We start from the raw sequence: 18,470 nt of genomic DNA, 5'->3' as shown, positions 1-18,470 counted from the left end.
CTTATTTATTATTTCCTTTGTGCTTGGTTGGTTTGATTCCTTATTTATTATTTCCTTTGTGCTTGGTTGGTTTGATTCCTTATTTATTATTTCCTTTGTGCTTGGTTGGTTTGATTCCTTATTTGTTATTTCCTTTCTGTTTGGTAAGTTTGAGTCCTTTTTTGTGATTTCCTATGTATTTTATAAGTTTGAGTCCTTATACATATGTCTTTAATAAGTTTGAGACCTTATTTGTTATTTCCTCTGACTGGTTAGTTTGTCTCCTAATTGGTTATTTCCTCTGACTTAGATTAGTTTGAGTCCTTATTGGTTATTTCCTTTATCTTTCATTAGTTTGAGTCCTTATTGGTTATTTCCCTTATCTTTCATTAGTTTGAGTCCTCATTAATGTTTCCTATGTTTTTGGTATGTTTGAGTCTGTATTGGTTATTTCCTTTGTTTCTCATTAGTTTGAGTTCTAATTGGTTATATCCCCCATTTACATCATATCATACCAGTAACTGCTGGTCATACAATATATCTTTAAATCAAAGACCATTATTCTGTTCATTTGTTGATTTATTCTGGACAAGGAACTGTAGGTTGGGAACCAATTGATTACCTGAGTAGTATAGAATATTACAATTATATCATAATTCTCTGTTAGAACATTCAATGCTGTCATAAAATGAGTCAAAACTTTATCAAATATAGAATTTCTAAAATATATTGTGTGCAGGTTTGCGCAGAACATATATTTAATTTTAGTAACAGATTTGCTCATACGTATCCATGGAGATTTTGTAAATGTAATAATACCACTGCATTTATTTTGTATAAGCAATATATAATAGAAAAGTAGACATATGACATTTTGATTCTAATCAAATATTGTGTTAGAATAATTTGTTCTCCTTGTTACAATATTTTGTAATGCCATTTTATTATATTTAAATGAAGATGAGATTATGACAACATTTAGTTAGCACGCAGATTTGTGCGGCATTTTACTCATTCAGACAGGGGCGCAGTTCTTATGTTCTATTCAGATATAGCAGGGTTGTCAACAAATTTTTTCTAGGACAGTTTGTTTTGTATTTGAGGCAGTCATATTTGACTGAAACGTCTGGTTGAATCAAAATAAATTGGATAACAAATAAAATTGAAATGATTGGTATACTTAGAATAAATTCAAGACAATATGTGCCGAGAATATACCCATTTAAGTATTGGTACGAATTGCATAATGTTCGAATGATTTTGAGAACAAACCGTTCTGCAGTGATCTCCCCTTACAAGCCGTAGTGTAACCTGTTTGTTGTACTGTGAGAACCACCTCTCTGATAGTGGGCGTGGTTTAGGCTTTGTAACTTGTAATTTAATGATTCGACAAGTCATATTGATCAAAGTTGTCCTGGTTCCCTTCTACCCCGTCAACGAAGACTAAATGCTAGCATATGGAGTATAATATCAAATTTGATATGACAATTTATGGCGGAGCCCAACTTCAACAGAGGCGAAGCAAATGAAGTAAGTGACACTGCCTCAGTTGTCACCTCTCAACGGTTAAGTTTTAGAAGGATCGACAATAGATTGGCTAATTGGCACGTTATTTATTATGTAGATAAAATTAGATAATGATAAAAAGAATATGATTTTCAAACATGGCACTATCACTTCAGTTAAACGTTTTTTCTAATCCCTTAAAGCTCTGTGACATGTTGTACATCATAAAAGCTATTTTTATTAGAAAATTTAAAACACAGAAAAACAGTGTGATTTTGTTAAAACAAAAGAAATACACAAAATCAAGTCTAAAATTTTCCCCATTGCTGTATGGACAAAAGCATATCTACTAGACGCTGCTTGCAAGCGGCGTCTAACTAAATATGAAAGCCTGTTTTTCAAAAGTTTTTGTTGTCCTGTTATAGTTTTCCAAAATGTTAATTATTGACCAAATTGCTTAAATCGTCATTTGCTTAGTACAGTTATGGCAATTTAGTATTTTGTATAAAAGTCAAAATACTACTTTGTTTACATTTTGATACTTTATGACAAAAATAATATCTCATTTAGCTCTACTGTCTTAAGTTGATAAGCATCTAAGGTGCTGTAAATCTGTTATTTTGTTATTTAAACATTATAAAACTCATGTTTTCCCTGTATAAGAGAAGAGGAAAAAAATAATGAGCCTTTGATAAACTTATAATTTTACTCAAATATTGGCAATCAACTATGTTGTCAAGGTACGGGTCAAAATCCAATCAATAAAAAGTATAGAACAATCTATAATAAGCCAAATGAAAATATTAAGGATTACTTTTTAAGAGCTAATTTGAATAATACAAGAGGCTGTATTTAATGAAATAGTTGTTTTCATGACATGCCCAGTATGGCAATGTTGATTGAGTAGTGGGTGTTCGGGTTCAGAATGAAAATGTTAATATTTGTCTCATATGGTAAGGGTGGGTGTTAAACGTTTCTCACATTGTTAATTTTATTGCATTTTAGAGCCATTGGAGTTCAAATTGATCGTAACTCCACGAACATTGGTGATAGTCTGTATCATTATAATGAATGTAGATGAAACATTTAAGATTTAGCTTTCTTTCTTGGATAATAAGTAATTCAATAAAGCACAAGAGCCTTTTTATACTTAAAATTTTTATGTTTTCTTCTCATACAGTTTATAGTTATGTTGGTTTTTTTTCTAAACATTCTTTTAAAATCAGTACCAACTTTCGATTAAAAAAGTAAAAGGGGAAAAAAATTTGTAACAGATTTTTGAGAAAAAAAAAATATTGAGAAATTATAAATCAATTTGATAGTTTTAATTAACGAGGTTTTTCCCAATGAATAATTAATGTAAAGAAGAAATATTTGCAGATCAGCTGGATGATTTATTTTCTAAGTGCCTCCTAATTTACATTCTCCCATAAATGACTCATTGACGTGACTCGAAAATTATTCTTCATTATTACTAATATTTGTTTTCATCTTTTTTTCATCGTCATGGTAACCCTGTGTTTGTTAATTTCGCCATGGAAATATGAACATCATTTTGAAGTATGGAATTTGATGAATCGTGACAGGGTGAAATAGTGAAATAAATTTTGGGAGAGAAAAAAAAAGTTATAAAATTTCCAATAGACTGTCCAGTTACTCTTGTGTAGTCTTTGTCATTTTTTTCCGAGATCTGATAATAAAACTGTGATTATGATATATTTAAGATGATCTGGATTGAAGTCACATTATGCTCATTTTTTGGCTGTCAAGTTGAATAAGATATATCTTTTAAAAGGTTTGCTATAATAATGTTGATTGACCAATGATTTATAATAAAAAATGTTTATTATACAGTATTAAAAAAGGAACTAAATTACTAAAAGACTGCCCTACTCTTTTAAAGTATTGAACCTTACTGATACATTCTGAATGATAATTATAGAAAAATTCTGTTGATCACTTGAATTATGGACTATTTTTTCATTTAGAAAAATATAAAATTGAACACAATTATGGCCAAATTTCAATTATTTTTATTTTTAGCTGACAGTATTGAGTCTGATCTGACAGCATGAATATACAATACAAGCAAATCAAGCTCTATGAAGATGGTGTAGTCCATAATGTTATCATCACCAGTGCTCATATTAATTAACATGTATAATAAAAAAATGAAACTTTTTATTATAAATTACATTTATATATATCAATACATGTGATTATCAGTATAATTATTTTACTTTCAGGATTACAAGAAGAGGACGGAAATTGCTAAAAAGGAGTACTTGAAGCAGCTAGCTGCATATAGAGCCAGTCTTGTATCTCAGGTAAGCTAATTACAGTCTGGTAGTCAATCAGCGTTATTTTCTCATCATAAGACAGGTAGTCAATCAGGGCAATATTCTTATCATAAGTCAGGTAGTCAATCAGGGCAATATCCTCATCATAAGTCAGGTAGTCAGTCAGGGCAATATTCTCATCATAGGTCAGGTAGTCAATCAGGGTAATATTCTCATCATAGGTCAGGTAGTCAGTCAGGTGTAATATTCTCATCATAAGTCATGTAGTCAGTCAAGCAATTTCCTCATCATAGGTCAGGTAGTCAATCAGAGTAATGTTCTCATCATAAGTCAGGTAGTCAGTCAGGTGAATATTCTCATCATAAGTCAGGTAGTCAGTCAGGGCAATATTCTCATCATAAGTCAGGTAGTCAATCAGGGCAATATCCTCATCATAAGTCAGGTAGTCAATCAGGGCAATATCCTCATCATAAGTCAGGTAGTCAATCAGGACAATATTCTCATCATAAGTCATGTAGTCAGTCAGGTGTAATATTCTCATCATAAGTCAGGTAGTCAATCAGGACAATATTCTCATCATACGTCAGGTAGTCAGTCAGGTGCAATATCCTCATCATAGGTCAGGTAGTCAGTCAGGTGCAATATCCTCATCATAGGTCAGGTAGTCAGTCAGGGTGATATTCTCATCATAAGTCAGGTAGTCAATCATGGCAATAAACACATCATTTAATACTTTCTTGTATTCTGCTCATTTTACCTCTAATAATGTCATATGAATTTTTCCATTTTGATCATAATAAAAATTGATTGATATAAAGTTTCTATGGAAACTTTTTATAATATGAAATTCACGGGGGAGGAAGTGTTACACGAAGGATGGAGTTCTTATGATAACTTGTTTGGAGTTCTTATGATAACTGTCACGGAATTCCTGGAAAACGTTACGGATTTCTGTGGAAAACTTTTCTATATACTTCGAGAACTCGCGTAAAAAATGGTTATTTTTAACTTTAAATGGGGAGTTAGAGGTGCTAAATTAAACGTTGATAATTAAGCTTGCCCTACATATTTTAGTCCATATTTCGTCGCCGTTTAAAAAAATCTAGTAGTTTTGAGAAAAATTTCCAAATTACTTGCTAATTCGTACATATTGACTTTTTCATTTGTGATCTTCTTCGTTGCTATACATAATCACCTAATTATAGTAGAGAGTTGCAAACATAAAGCCCGGGCTAATAAATGTATACCCGATTTTTCAAATGTTACGGAGTTCTTGTGATAACTCAAAATATGTCCTGGAGTTCTTATGATAACTTTTGTTACTGCCAGTGTGTTTCTTGTGCATAATTACGGCACGTTTAAGCGTATTTTATTAGTCAATAAGTGTGTAAATCATTATGAAGCATAGTACGCTTATCATTTGCACAAAAATTTGATTATATAACGTTGGTTTTGATCGTGTTTTAGTTCCTAATTAAATTTGTGCGAAATCATATTGACATTATAAAACCCAACGAATGCACTAAATGTTTCTGTGTATACTAGCTGTTCGTCAACAAAAGTTTTATGTCATAAGTTTCCGCAAATGCAACATTGAGGCCATGTGGCAAAATTAAAACACGATCAATGAATATATCTGGAGAAGACATGAAACTGCTTTGGTGTACAGTCTACATAGGATAAACAGGTGCTAAGTTATATCTTCAGGAACGACAACCTCCGTGGTCGAGGGGTTTGAGTCGATGACTTCTAATCCAGTTACCTCTCTGGCGTGGGTTCGATCCCCGGGAGATGCTTTGGTAGTTTAGCACGGAGGAAGGTAGTCTAGTACTGGTGTAACTCTCCAGGAACGATGGAAACTACCCGCCCATATGACTGAAATACTGTTGGGAAAAGGCGTAAAATGAAAAAAACAAACAAACAAACAAAATTCTTCAGGAAAACCTGAATCAGCGGTCACCTGTATTCAGCAGTAACATGGCTTAAACCGCCAAGGAAAAAATATTTAAAACTTACACTTTTTTTCTCAGATAACTTGTTTTAAGCAACCGCCTTTCTAAAGCAGACAATAAGTAGTTGGGCTTCCCTCAAGAAGCGGCTAAGTAAATTGTATCATTATATACCATGTAACGTATATAACCGGGATATCCTTCACACCCATGCACCCGAAATGTATGATCTTTTTATGAATAAAAAATCAACCGATTACTACCGATCTCTTCGACAGATTTGCACGTGCCCTACGTGTTCGAGCGAAAGAAGTTCGACAATATATTTTTGTAATCAATTACAGCAAAAGTTGTTGCAAAATTTCCACTAGGACTCCAACTTTGATAAGAAAAATGTATGCAGTAATTTTCCGAAAAATGGAAACTGCTATACGTCACGTGATGCTACATTGGATTTAATAGAGAAAGGAACAAGGTCGATAAACGGCATGAACCTTACGGTGACTCACATATCTTATTAAAGACTTACTTTCTATCGTCATATCATTGTCATAGAACTTTATACGTTTCTATGACAAAAACTGATACCTTTTAGAAATTGAAATACCCGTTGAATACATAAAGACGACACCCACCTCATTAAATTTAGATAAGGGTAGTGCATACTACCTACTATTTTGCTGATAACCATTTACATGCATACCGATAGCATAGTTACTTAATGTTCTCTAAAACTGCCAGGAATAATGCATATATGACGAAATCATGCTTGAGTATTAAATTCAAAGCGTATTTTTATCCTGTAAGTAAATGCTCTACATCAAGTATGTTTACAGTCATTCCAATAAAATAAAAAAAACACACACACACACACAAAGACCAAAACAAACACAAAAAAACCCACAAGAAACGGAGGTAAGAAAAATATCTCTTGAACTGAAAAACACGATCAAAACCAACGTTATATAACCAAATTATTTTGCAAATGATAAGCGTACTATGCTTCATAATGATTTACACACTTATTGACTAATAAAAATACGCTTAAACGTGCCGTGATTAAGCACAAAACACACTGGCAGAAACAAAAGTTATCATAAGAACTCCAGGACATATTTTGAGTTATCGCAAGAACTCCGTAACATTTGAAAAGTCGGGTATAAATTTATTAGCCCGGGCTTTATGTTTGCATCTCTCCATAATTATTAGGTAATTAAGTATAGCAACGAAGAAGATCACAAATGAAAAGGTCAATATGTACGAATTAGCAAGTAATTTGGTAATTTTTCTCAAAACTACCAGATTTTTTTTAAAAAGGCGACAAAATATGGACTTAACGATTTTTTCTGAAACAAAATACAATATGTAGGGCAAGCTTAATTATCAAAGTTTCATTTAGCACCTCAAACTCCCCATTTAAAGTTAAAAATAACCATTTTTTACGCGAGTTCTCCAAGTATATAGAAAAGTTTTCCACAGAAATCCGTAACGTTTTCCAGGAACTCCGTGACAGTTATCATAAGAACTCCAAACAAGTTATCATAAGAACTCCATCTTTCGTGTAACACTTCCTCCCCCGTGAAATTGGGTTCAGGAAAAAATGATATTGAAAAAGATGAATTTTAGGACTTAAATAATAGTAAAGGTAGCCAATTTAAGAAGATGAACTATGTAGCTAGTTGAAAGCTGGTCTGTTAAAACTGATTTTTTTGCTCTATTCAGATATTACTTTTTTCTGTTTTTGACCTATTATACAAATAAGCACTATGGTTTCTATGTGTGGTTTGTATTTAGAGGTGGTCTTCAAAACAGCTAAGCCAAAATCATCTTTCTTGTTTTGCGCTTAATTGTGTTGGTGCACCGTAAAACCAAATGAAACAAAACAAAACAAAAATGAGCTTTTGAGAAAAAGAAGATAAATAAATTGAACGTTGACACTGAACTGTTGCCAGTTAAAAATTGTATGGACCAACATTCCATTGTATTTAGGACATTATATAAAGACATTTATTATATGAACTTTTCATTCTCAAATCTGGCCAAGTCCATTAAGCTAATTCAGTAAGGGTTTTTGAAGCCAATTTATTTACATATTCTATGTTTAATTATAGTATTAATGACAAAACACAATTAATTTGAATGAAATATTTAAATTTTGAAAAAACTCATTTGTCAATATTAAGAATTCATTAATGATAGATGGTAAAGTATTATTTGATAGAATACAAGATACAGTACATTCCTGGAATAATGTCGTGAAAGAAAGAAAGATTTCTCTGTATTTCATTCTTTTATATTATATTTTTTTTTTTGGGGACAAAACTTGAGAAGAATGTTTTGCCAGATAACACTTAACTTTCAAAAATCGATTTTAATGCAAGGAAATATGCATTAATTTCATAATAACCTTTTAGAAGTAATCTATTCCTTAAAAGGTATCAGAGAGTTTTTGATTCCTATCTCAAGAGGGGGTAGTAATTGGTTGCCACGCTTGAACAAGCGAAATGCAAACTGATCTGAAAGCAGTTGTTGCGTACGACAGGTGACAATCGTAGCTAGGTAGTCTGGAGTAGTCTTGATATTGACGGCTTTGTCATTGATGATGGCTAATTATATGTTAGAAGAAAATAAAGTAACATAAAAGACGGGACAGAGTTATCGGAGAGTAAATGCGAGTCAATGTATGTCAACATCATGATAATTTTAGACGATATCATCATCATCATATATTGTTGAGGATGAGAACATTATATACACCAATAACTTTTTGATTTATCAGTAACAGAATAATGTCCCGTGTATTACTGCGTGGTACTAAAAGTAAGCTAATTGATGGTTGATAATGCCTTAGTATTGATCTTAAAGATAGTTTGACCAGGTTTTCAAGTAGACACCTAACATTTTATCAGTTTGAGTGGAAGGTACTAATTGTTCATATATGACTGATTTAAAAAGGAAAATTGAATACTTAATATATACAATAAGCCTTAATGTCTGTCTGTCTGTACAGGTTTCTGTGTGATTTTAGTTGAGAAAAAATTCAGGGATAGATACAGATATAGAACTTAAGATATCGCATCGCCTTAAGACATCTTTCTGAACTTACATCATTCATTGTTATAAAAGACGCACATTTTAAGGTAATTTCTACAACACACTCTAGATCAAAGCCCTCAAAAGATATTATTTGAATAACAAAAGTAGACTAATTGATTGAAATGTTCTTTTACTTCCTTGTATCTATATGTTATGTTTCTCTTTGAAATAAAATATCTGTTTGATGTTAATGGGGGTAAATATTCTGTCTCAGATGTTAGATTCTACAGCTCGAGGTCCGTTGGATTTTCTTGTAATCTTAATACACAGAATTTTATAGTGTAAATCATCATAAACTGACCAGATAAAAAAATTTAAAAGGCAAGAATGTAAGCTTATTTAAATGATGTTTAAGAGAACAGTCTAATTTGACTATAATAAAAGTGTAAAATGATTTGCTGAACTAGTAAAAGCACTGGTTATTGTAGATGTAGTAACATTTTTTTGTCATGGAAAAAGTTATAAAATTACTTAGTTCTTTTTCTTTGTTTTAAGCTAAGTATAATGCGAGTGCAATAACTTCAGTACAATCTGACATGACTGTAGTATGGTGTGTCTATTTAATTTTAGTAGTACAATATTGAAATTTATAGTCTTAACAAAAATAAGATAGGAAAATCCAACAAACAATTTAGTTGTTTCGCTTGAAAGATGTTTACAAATTGTTGTCAGCCCTTTGTTAAGCATTAGTTATTTTCAGACAAAGATGTGAAACAAACACAAGAATCATTCAAATTTAAGCAACTATTACATTTTTTTGCTTTAAAATGTGATTCAGTTACAATATATGAGCCGCGTCATGACAAAATCAACATAGTGCGTTTGCAACCAGCATGGATTCATACCAGCCTGCGCATCCGCGTAGTCTGATCAGGATCCATGCTGTTCGCTTACCAACTCTATTACAAGTAGAGAAACTGATAGCGAACAGCATGGATCCTGATCAGACTGCGCAGATGCGCAGGCTGGTCTGGATCCATGCTGGTCGCAAACCCATTATGTTGGTTTTGTCGTGACGCGGCTCAATTATGTGAGAGTTATTACACAAAGAGCAAGATAAAGTCCTGACTTGAGTAAATTGTAAATAACATGGGAGTAGAAAAAGCATCTGTTAACTCATTGTGTAATCATACATCTGCCAGTTGTTCTGATATTTAAACTGATTTTAACGAACAAATATCGTATTCTATAAATCTTTGCATGAATAAAGTCCTTGTACCTTGAAAAGTTTGATATGCACATGCTATTTTATTATAAATCTATTACCCAAATGGAAAATTACCATTATGATAAGTTAGAGAAAACAGGTCTAACATAGATACATAGTCAAATTTGATAATTTCTGTAAATAAAGTTAGATGATTAGAAATAAATTATAGATTAATGTCCTGCATTAAAATAAAAAGTGGAGGTAATGCATAAGGATAGTCATACCTTAATATATGTATCATAGTTGTAACAAACACAAAAAAAAAGATAATCAAGGGCAATAACTCTTACTGAGAAATTGTTTGATTTAGTTACCTTTTTATACACAAAGGGTTATGGTCACTAGTCTTGTTGTCTGGAGTGCAGCAAATAAAGAATAGTGGAGATATATAGCTTTGAATGAATAATTTTCTGTGATAGATTGACCTGTATATTCACTGGTTCCCGTTATACCTGACTAGTTTTCTTCGATTAATTATTTTGTACATGTAAAATACAAGTAACCACAGAATCATTATACAGTTTGAAGCAACTTTGTATGAAATACCTTTAATTCTTTCCTAACTTCAGGGGCTACAACTTGCAACCCATGATCTGATTTTGCCTATTAATGTTAAGGTGTGGGTAAAAAGTGAACATTTCCTTTAAGCGTTCATATTAAGTCATAAAAAAATGTTATTTTACAACTATGGATGTTCATCCTTTATTATATATATATATATATATATATATCTTACAAGTAAAAAGGAAAAGACGTCAATACATTGGAGTAGGTTTAATCAACTGTTTTCGGTATATGTAATATATTTATAATAACAAGAAAAGAGGAGAATAACATTTTAGATTTAAATGAGAGAATAAAGACGATGATATTCACTCAATATACTATAGGGAATAAGCACTGACAATGTAACGATAAATCTCAGTTTATGCAAGTCACCCTTGCATCATAATATTTTCACTCTAGTTTCTGTAAATTATTTACAAGTGAATTTAGTCAGTACTAGGTGTGTGATGGAAATTTTAGGACCATTTAAAGACAGAATATTTAAGGGCCTACATTTTTGAGCAAGTTCATCTGTTGATATTATTTTTTGTAATCGCAGCATGTACAATAATTACATTTAAGCGTGCCGGTAGATTTGATCCGAGTAAAAACATATCAGGTTAAGAATGGTGATGCCAACCATGATGACATTATCGGCACAATGTTACTTTATCAATGACGGAGCATCACATATTGAGTATCATTAGGGTATATGATACAATGCTAATATCATTATGTGAGGTAATGATATTGAGTTAAAAGTGTGGCCTCCAGGTTTATGTTGCAAAAGTCATTTTAAATGTAGGGTGAACTTCGGTTTTAAACACAAGTCTAGGTTATTGGTTCTTAAAGAATGTATTTTATATTTCAAAATGATGAGGGGAAAATGATGCAGAGAAATCCAATTTTTTTTTTTAATTTCTGTAAAAAGAGAAGTTTGAAGAAAAGGTAGTTGAGTTCGATAGTTAGTCTGTTGAGTAAAAATCTTTAATCCGTTAATAATTCAATATGTTATTTTATTTCAAGCTTGAAGGCAAAAAAACCCTTCCTTACTTTGAATGAAACATATTATTCAGTTATTAAAGAGATAAAAATTTTCTTTATTTTATAATCAATGACCAACCTCTTTTGTCAACAGTTATCTTTTATTTTCTTAATTTTATTTAGAGCCATTGAAATTTGAAATTATTCAAGATAAACATTTGTCTGTGTTGTCATAATTATGTGTATTTATGTACTTTAATAACTGAGCTGTGAATGATTAAATATTATTTCCTTGTACATGCAATAAACTGTTTAAGCTGAAGTTAATGGCAAATTTGAATTGTTTGTGACAGTGAACATCATTTAACTATTTGGTACACTCCTGGTATTGTTTAGTGTCCAGATATGCTCTGACCTTAAAATGGTCAATTTACTGAATTTTGCTTAAATTGCTATAACTCTTTTCATTACTTGACAAAATTGATACATACTGGGACACATTATAAAAATTAAGTCCTGAAGCACATACTAATGTGTAGAGCTAATAATGACAGGCCTATGTCAGCCTGTGGAACAAATTCATTATACAGAGTCATTGGGGGAAAGAGTTGTGTTAAGTGATACTTCAATAGTCTTCCTTTTTACATGTATAATTATGTTTTATTCTCAATTTCAGACAAGAATGGAGGAATCCCCTTCTCCTCCACACAGATCCCCCACAGGCACTTCTCCACAGCACATGATGGGCTACATGAATAGTATCAGCCCACAACACATGGGTTCCCCCGCACACATGGGCTCCCCTGCTCACATGGCTTCTCCTGCACACATGGGCTCTCCGGCACATATGGGTAGCCCAGCACAAGTGGTTCCTGGGTGTCAAACTCATATCTCTAGTCCGTATCATATGACAAGTCCGCAACACGTGTCTAGTCCTCAAAACATGATGGGCCAGCACGTGACGAGCCCACAACACAACAATCTATACAGCCCACAGTCTCCACCACAACAATATAATGTTGGTAGCTATAACAACAATCAGTCCATGGACATGATGGATAATGGTGGAATGAGGTTTGACTCCCAACGGTTACCACCCACTGGGGTAAGTTTAACATTGTCACCTACTCGCTGAATTAATCATTTATGACATCTTGATTGGGATATAACCTTGAATGCTAAATTTGTTCATTGTCTGTCCTGACAGGTATTTAATATTATAACACCAGCATATGGTTATCATCATTTAAGATCAGCAATAATTAAATGTAAAAGTGTTCAAATATGGCTCTAGTATTTTATAAAAAAATCTTCATTTTTAATTATCATTTTATTACCCTTGTGTAGAGTATTTCAAATAGTGAAGAAGAAATGAATGCATTAACAAATCTGCTGAAAAAGATTGATAATTTCGTGAAATTGTATACAAACACTCTTATGCCATTTGAAACTACTGTCATATAATATTTTTTGCATTATTGATTATGACTGTCATTTCTGGTGAAAAAAGCACATGTTATTGCAGGTTTTATTTAGTTAATATTAATTAAATATGACTATCAAATCTATCTGATCAGGTGTCAAAATTAAGTAGATTGTATCAAAGTAATCATAGGAAATTGAATAATAACAAAATATGTTTATTTATTATGTTAGATGACATGTTAATATTGTCTTGTTTTTTGTTGGGTGGATTTTTTTTGGTCGTTGAGATATTTTTTACTTTTAAAAGGCGTTCATCATTCACTGCTGGAAGTTTATAGTTATTAAGAGAATGTTTTATTTTGTTCACTCTGTGAAATTTCAAGTATTCATCCTATAGCAAACCTGTGAAAAGCATGTTCTTAACTTTCCTTATCTGACAATAATTTTACACTGTATCCTATTTTACAATTTATTTTTGTAACTTTAAATCAAGCTTGGCGATATGTTAACAAAAGTGTAACTTTTACGCTGCCTTAATTAAAAAAAGTATTGGTAGTAAGAAAATTTATCACCTTGTTCTAAGTGTTTTCTGTTTTAATGTGATTTAAAACAAGTTTTGTTAACAAAATATTTTAAATGTTGGTATTGAAGTTGTTTCTTTACAAATATACAATATTTTTCTTTATTTGTTTTGATATAGGAAACCATAGCATCTTTTTGCTACATTATTTTTTAGGCTTTCATTTAAAATAAAGTATCAATAAACCATTATTATAATAAAGGTGAAGTGAGTTAATATGAATTTATGGGTCTCGCACTTGACTTGCTGTATATATAACTGGAATGTTTATGATGATTATTTCAGGGTAATGCAGGGAGGGTATTATCAGGTGGTATGTGTATCAGAAATGGTTGTGTAAATAGGGCAATAGACAACATAGGCTGGGACAGTGAGTACTGTAGCAACGAATGTGTCGTCTCTCATTGCAGGTATGCTATTTTATATCTTGTTTCCTACACTTTATTTTCTTCAGAGTATTTCAATGGTTGAGTTTTACCACGTGCCCCTTCAACAGTGTTTTAGTTGGTTTGTACAGAATTTATTTTTAGCTCGATTGTGTATGAAGCTTAAAGCTTATAGACATACTCTCAAATCCGTACCTGGAACTAACAAGAATTGAGCAGAGTGTAAAGTTCCTTGCTCTAGGAACCAATGGCTGGCCCTAAATGGGGATTGAACCCACACAGAATGCATTCCTTAGACTACTAATGCGGCATGTTAACCACTCGGACATGTTTTGTTAAAAATTATTCTAATAAAAAAAGGCAGGGCTTGTGAAACAATAATGTTTGGTTTCATTCAAGTTTAACATGTAAAGCTGCATGATATTTTGTCAAACAAAAGTCTATTGTGCTACCTTTACTTATACGCAGGTTTAATATTGTTATGATTGAAATTTTCCAATAAGAATTACTATGACTTGTTTTCAGAGATGTTTTCACAGCCTGGGTAGCTAACCGTCAAGTCCCGAATAATGCGTTCACAGTGAAATGATTACTGCATCGCTCAATTGGGAGGAGACATTCCAAAATGGATTGAACCAAAACAAGCAACGCTGGACAACATTTTGTTGACTGAATTACAGTGAACATACTTCACTAACAAACTGGGAACATACTTGTATATGTATGGATGTTTGAGAAACAGGGAACACACCTTTGTTTGTTAATCTGTAATATATGAACATGTATGAAGTGTATTACATACAAAAATAACAGAACTACATTGCTGGAAACTAAGACTAGTTCATAATGATGTGTTGACTTATCTGAAGATATCATATTATACACAAGATCTTGTATCAGTGTACATATATGAATACTAAGTGGCAAATCATTGCTTTGATAAAATTTATATACCTACTTTACATTAAAGAAATGAAAGTTGTATTGTCAAAACATGTGGAAATGTAAATTTAATATGTTTAAGTGATTTTTTTTTTGTGTACATGAAAGAAATATGAGGCTTTTTTCTTCACAAGACTGATGTGTTCAATTTAAAAGAGAGAAAGATATTTTTATTTATTATTATTATTATTTTTTTTTTTTTTTTTAAAGTCTAAAGACAATGTTTTACACATTTAGCAGTGTACTACCTTTTGTCAAGTATTTGCTGCTATTTTCATGACATTGACATGCACATGTTACACGACTCTTACAAGAAGTTTTATACTTAAGCTACTATCTTGTAGTCATGCTAAAAGTTGAGTAGGTAGGTTAAAGCCAGTCTGACCGATGTCTAGGTCTGTCAAACATATACATCTTAAATCATAAACAATTTCTAAGGTGAGGCTGACATTAACTAAGTGTCAGCCTATGTTGTAAACAACATGTCAGATTTAATTATATCATACGCTGATGACATTCCTTGCAATCTCTAAACAGTTCTTTGACATGAAATATTTTGCTCCAGATTTGAGAGACAGTACTGAGAAATGACAGTTATTGTGTCATGTATTGCATTCATTTCAGTATCATATTCGTCGGTTATTATTTGTTTCCAAGGAATTTAATTTCACGTTTCAAATTTTAGAAAATAATAACTGTAATTTTAAGTTTAGTTTCAGTACAAGAGTCTCTACCATTCAAGAATATTTACTGGTATAATATAGGTCTTATATATACTTAAAAGTTAAACAATGTAAAGGTAAACAGAAAACAAAGTACATGTACATGTAGGTTATCTGAAGCAATTATTGTATGGTCTGGTTTATTTCTGATGAACTTTCTTGTATTTTTGTATTTCATATTTGATACTTATTTAATTTGTTCTAAATTTTGAACTAGTAGATCTACATGGTATCATATTATTATATTTATTGATCAAGCTAATATTAAACTTATTTTTTTAATATGAAAATCTAAACAGTATTGAGTTTGTTGGTTTTAAGATTTAAGTTAGCATTTTGTTTGATTTAAAAAAAAGCACATAAGTAAGCGTTATTTTTGGTTGAATGATTAACTTTTGTTGTTTGTGTTAGATTATTTTTTTTGTATATTATTTAATGTTTTTAGATTATGTTACCTTTTGTATAGATATAAGGCCATGCCAACTTTCTTCTAAAATGTACCATGTAGTATTTAGAATTTATGGAAAGTTTTTAATACCAGCGATTTTTATTTTACGAAAATAGTCTTGTTCTCCCTCAGCAGTTAGTTTGTATCCATTTACGTTTAATTAGGACCGTCATTGTATATCTCGATATCGATATTCATCATCTGATACAATAATATAGATACACACTTTCAAATATCGATACAAGCTAAAATTTATTTATTTCTTTTAGTAAATATATACATTTCAATTTTGCTAATAAGAGAAGTCATTTTTTTACAGTTTTCTAGGCTAACTTGAACTTTAAACTGTGTTGACAAAAATAACAGAAAAAACTTTCGGTTAGTTTGTAGTATTTGTAGTATTATACAAGCATGCATAACACCATGATCCCAATTTAAAACACACATTTAAATGTTTTTCATTGTATCTACTGTTAAAGTTGATATATCTCTGAATATATCAATACAAAAGTGTCCATCAATGACAGCCCTAGGTTTAATATGTAATACATTAGAGAAGAATTCAAAGTAAGAAGAAATGTTGGCATGGCCTGTTTTTAGTTATCATATATATGACAGGGACTGCCCACACTTACATACATGTATAAAATTATTTATTTATTCTTTTAAACAGTGCATATGGAATATCTTTTGCAAGGCCACACAAAATAAACAAGTGCTCTTTCAGTTTTAAATGTCTTGGTTTTTTGATTGGGGTGGTACACATAATTCAAAATGTAAGCTATTAGTTATTGTATACAAATTAAATTTTAATTGCTATTCTTTTATTACCTTAGACATAAATTATATACAAGAGTCTTGTATGTAACTAAAGAGCCTGACAAAGGCAATGTAAGAGTTAAAAGCTAATGAACATTTATTAAATGAGTGTGGCCTTGGCAATACTTATCTACCTGAATGAATGAAAATGTGCTCATATTATGTACATAATGAATGGTTGAGTTAAATTGTTTTTTCCCCTATGTACATATTTAAAATTTAAATGCTGCTGTATAAAGCATACTCCAGTATTACATGTTTGTATAAAAAAGTTTTGTGTATCAATTTTCTATGTCTTAAGTTTGCCATAGAGAATTATAGTAAATGCCATAGGGAATTATAGTAACTTTAGAAACATAATCTAAGGGATGGAATATTACTGAATTATTCTTTTTTATCAGCCAGTGATCAGTGAGTGTATATAAACTATCTCTTAAGACTAAAAAATCATTTTCAACAAGACAACTTGTTTTAAACTTAATTTTTTTTTCTGCTAATTTATACAAGTTGAAAGAATGATTAAAGAACTCTATTGAGTTTGGAGAACAAAACTATGATAGCATAAGAATGATTCCTTGTATTAAATCTACATACAACAGCTTTGGATGTTGTATTTGTTGATTAAACAATGTAAGTTAATTATCTTATCAGTTAAAGTTAAAACGCTCCTTCAAGTCGGGGTAGTTATTTTGATGAACAATGTTAAATTATCATGTATCTGCTGTATCACAAACATTAATTTATGTTCCATTTTTGTTTTAAGTATATTTAAGGGAAATATAATATGGTATAAAGTCTTTTGTTTTACAATTGTTTCATTTTGTTTTCATAATTTTCTATTCAATAAGGCCTTGTACAAAGAATTATATAATTTTGGAACATTCGTTAACCATTATTGAAAACATCTGAACATTTGCTGCATTAAACAATTTTGTTGTCATTAAATTGCCCTTCAGTTTCTGTTCTTGCATGTAGTTTTGAAAATGTAAATTTAAATTCTTTGTAACAAAGAAATGGGGAAATATAAATGAAAAATATGGTTTGTTTTGTATAATAATTCATTTTCTTATTTCAGATTCATTATTTATATCTTTGAAAGACGAATGTATTGTTAAATCATGAAGTTGATCGAGGAAATAATATCATTGTAAAATATACCATCAGAATTATAACCTGCTTCAAAAAATCTTAAATAATTTGTTGTAATATATTTGCATTTCATTATATTTCAGAATATGTGAACATGATTAGTAAATTACATTAAATCTAAAAATTAAACAATGCCGTCTTATTTTATCTGTATCCAGTGAGTTAAACAACCAAAATTTATGCATTTAATACCTCCACACAACCAAAGGTAATGCATTAAATACCCCCACACAACCAAAGTTTATGCATTTGATACCCAACACAACTGAAGTTCATGCATTTAATACCCCCATACAACCAAAGTTTATGCATTTAATACCTCCACACAACCAAAGTTAATGCATTTAATACCCCCACACAACCAAAGTTAATGCATTTAATACCTCCACACAACCAAAGTTACACAACACAACCAAAGTTAATGCATTT

At 31.1% G+C, this 18,470-nt stretch overlaps 1 protein-coding gene across 4 annotated transcripts in view; it reads left to right on the top strand.

Annotated features, from left to right (window-relative positions):
- The window catches only part of LOC132722725 (thymocyte selection-associated high mobility group box protein TOX-like), a 72,728-nt gene extending 54,555 nt beyond the window's left edge, over positions 1-18,173 (top strand). For all 4 annotated transcript variants that reach the window (XM_060707258.1, XM_060707260.1, XM_060707257.1 and 1 more), the window contains 4 exons: positions 3,732-3,812; positions 12,247-12,675; positions 13,861-13,985; positions 14,487-18,173. In XM_060707258.1, coding sequence (XP_060563241.1) covers positions 3,732-3,812; positions 12,247-12,675; positions 13,861-13,985; positions 14,487-14,550 — 699 coding nt within the window. In that variant the 3' untranslated portion in view covers positions 14,551-18,173. The remainder of the gene's footprint in view (positions 1-3,731; positions 3,813-12,246; positions 12,676-13,860; positions 13,986-14,486) is intronic.
- The last annotated feature ends 297 nt before the right edge of the window (positions 18,174-18,470 follow it).

This window comes from Ruditapes philippinarum, unplaced genomic scaffold (assembly GCF_026571515.1).
Source record: "Ruditapes philippinarum isolate M1 unplaced genomic scaffold, ASM2657151v2 ctg147_1_1_1_1, whole genome shotgun sequence".
Classification (NCBI taxonomy): Eukaryota; Metazoa; Mollusca; class Bivalvia; order Venerida; family Veneridae; genus Ruditapes; species Ruditapes philippinarum.
Note: the sequence above shows the minus strand (reverse complement) of the source record. Positions and strands in the feature narration are given on the sequence as shown.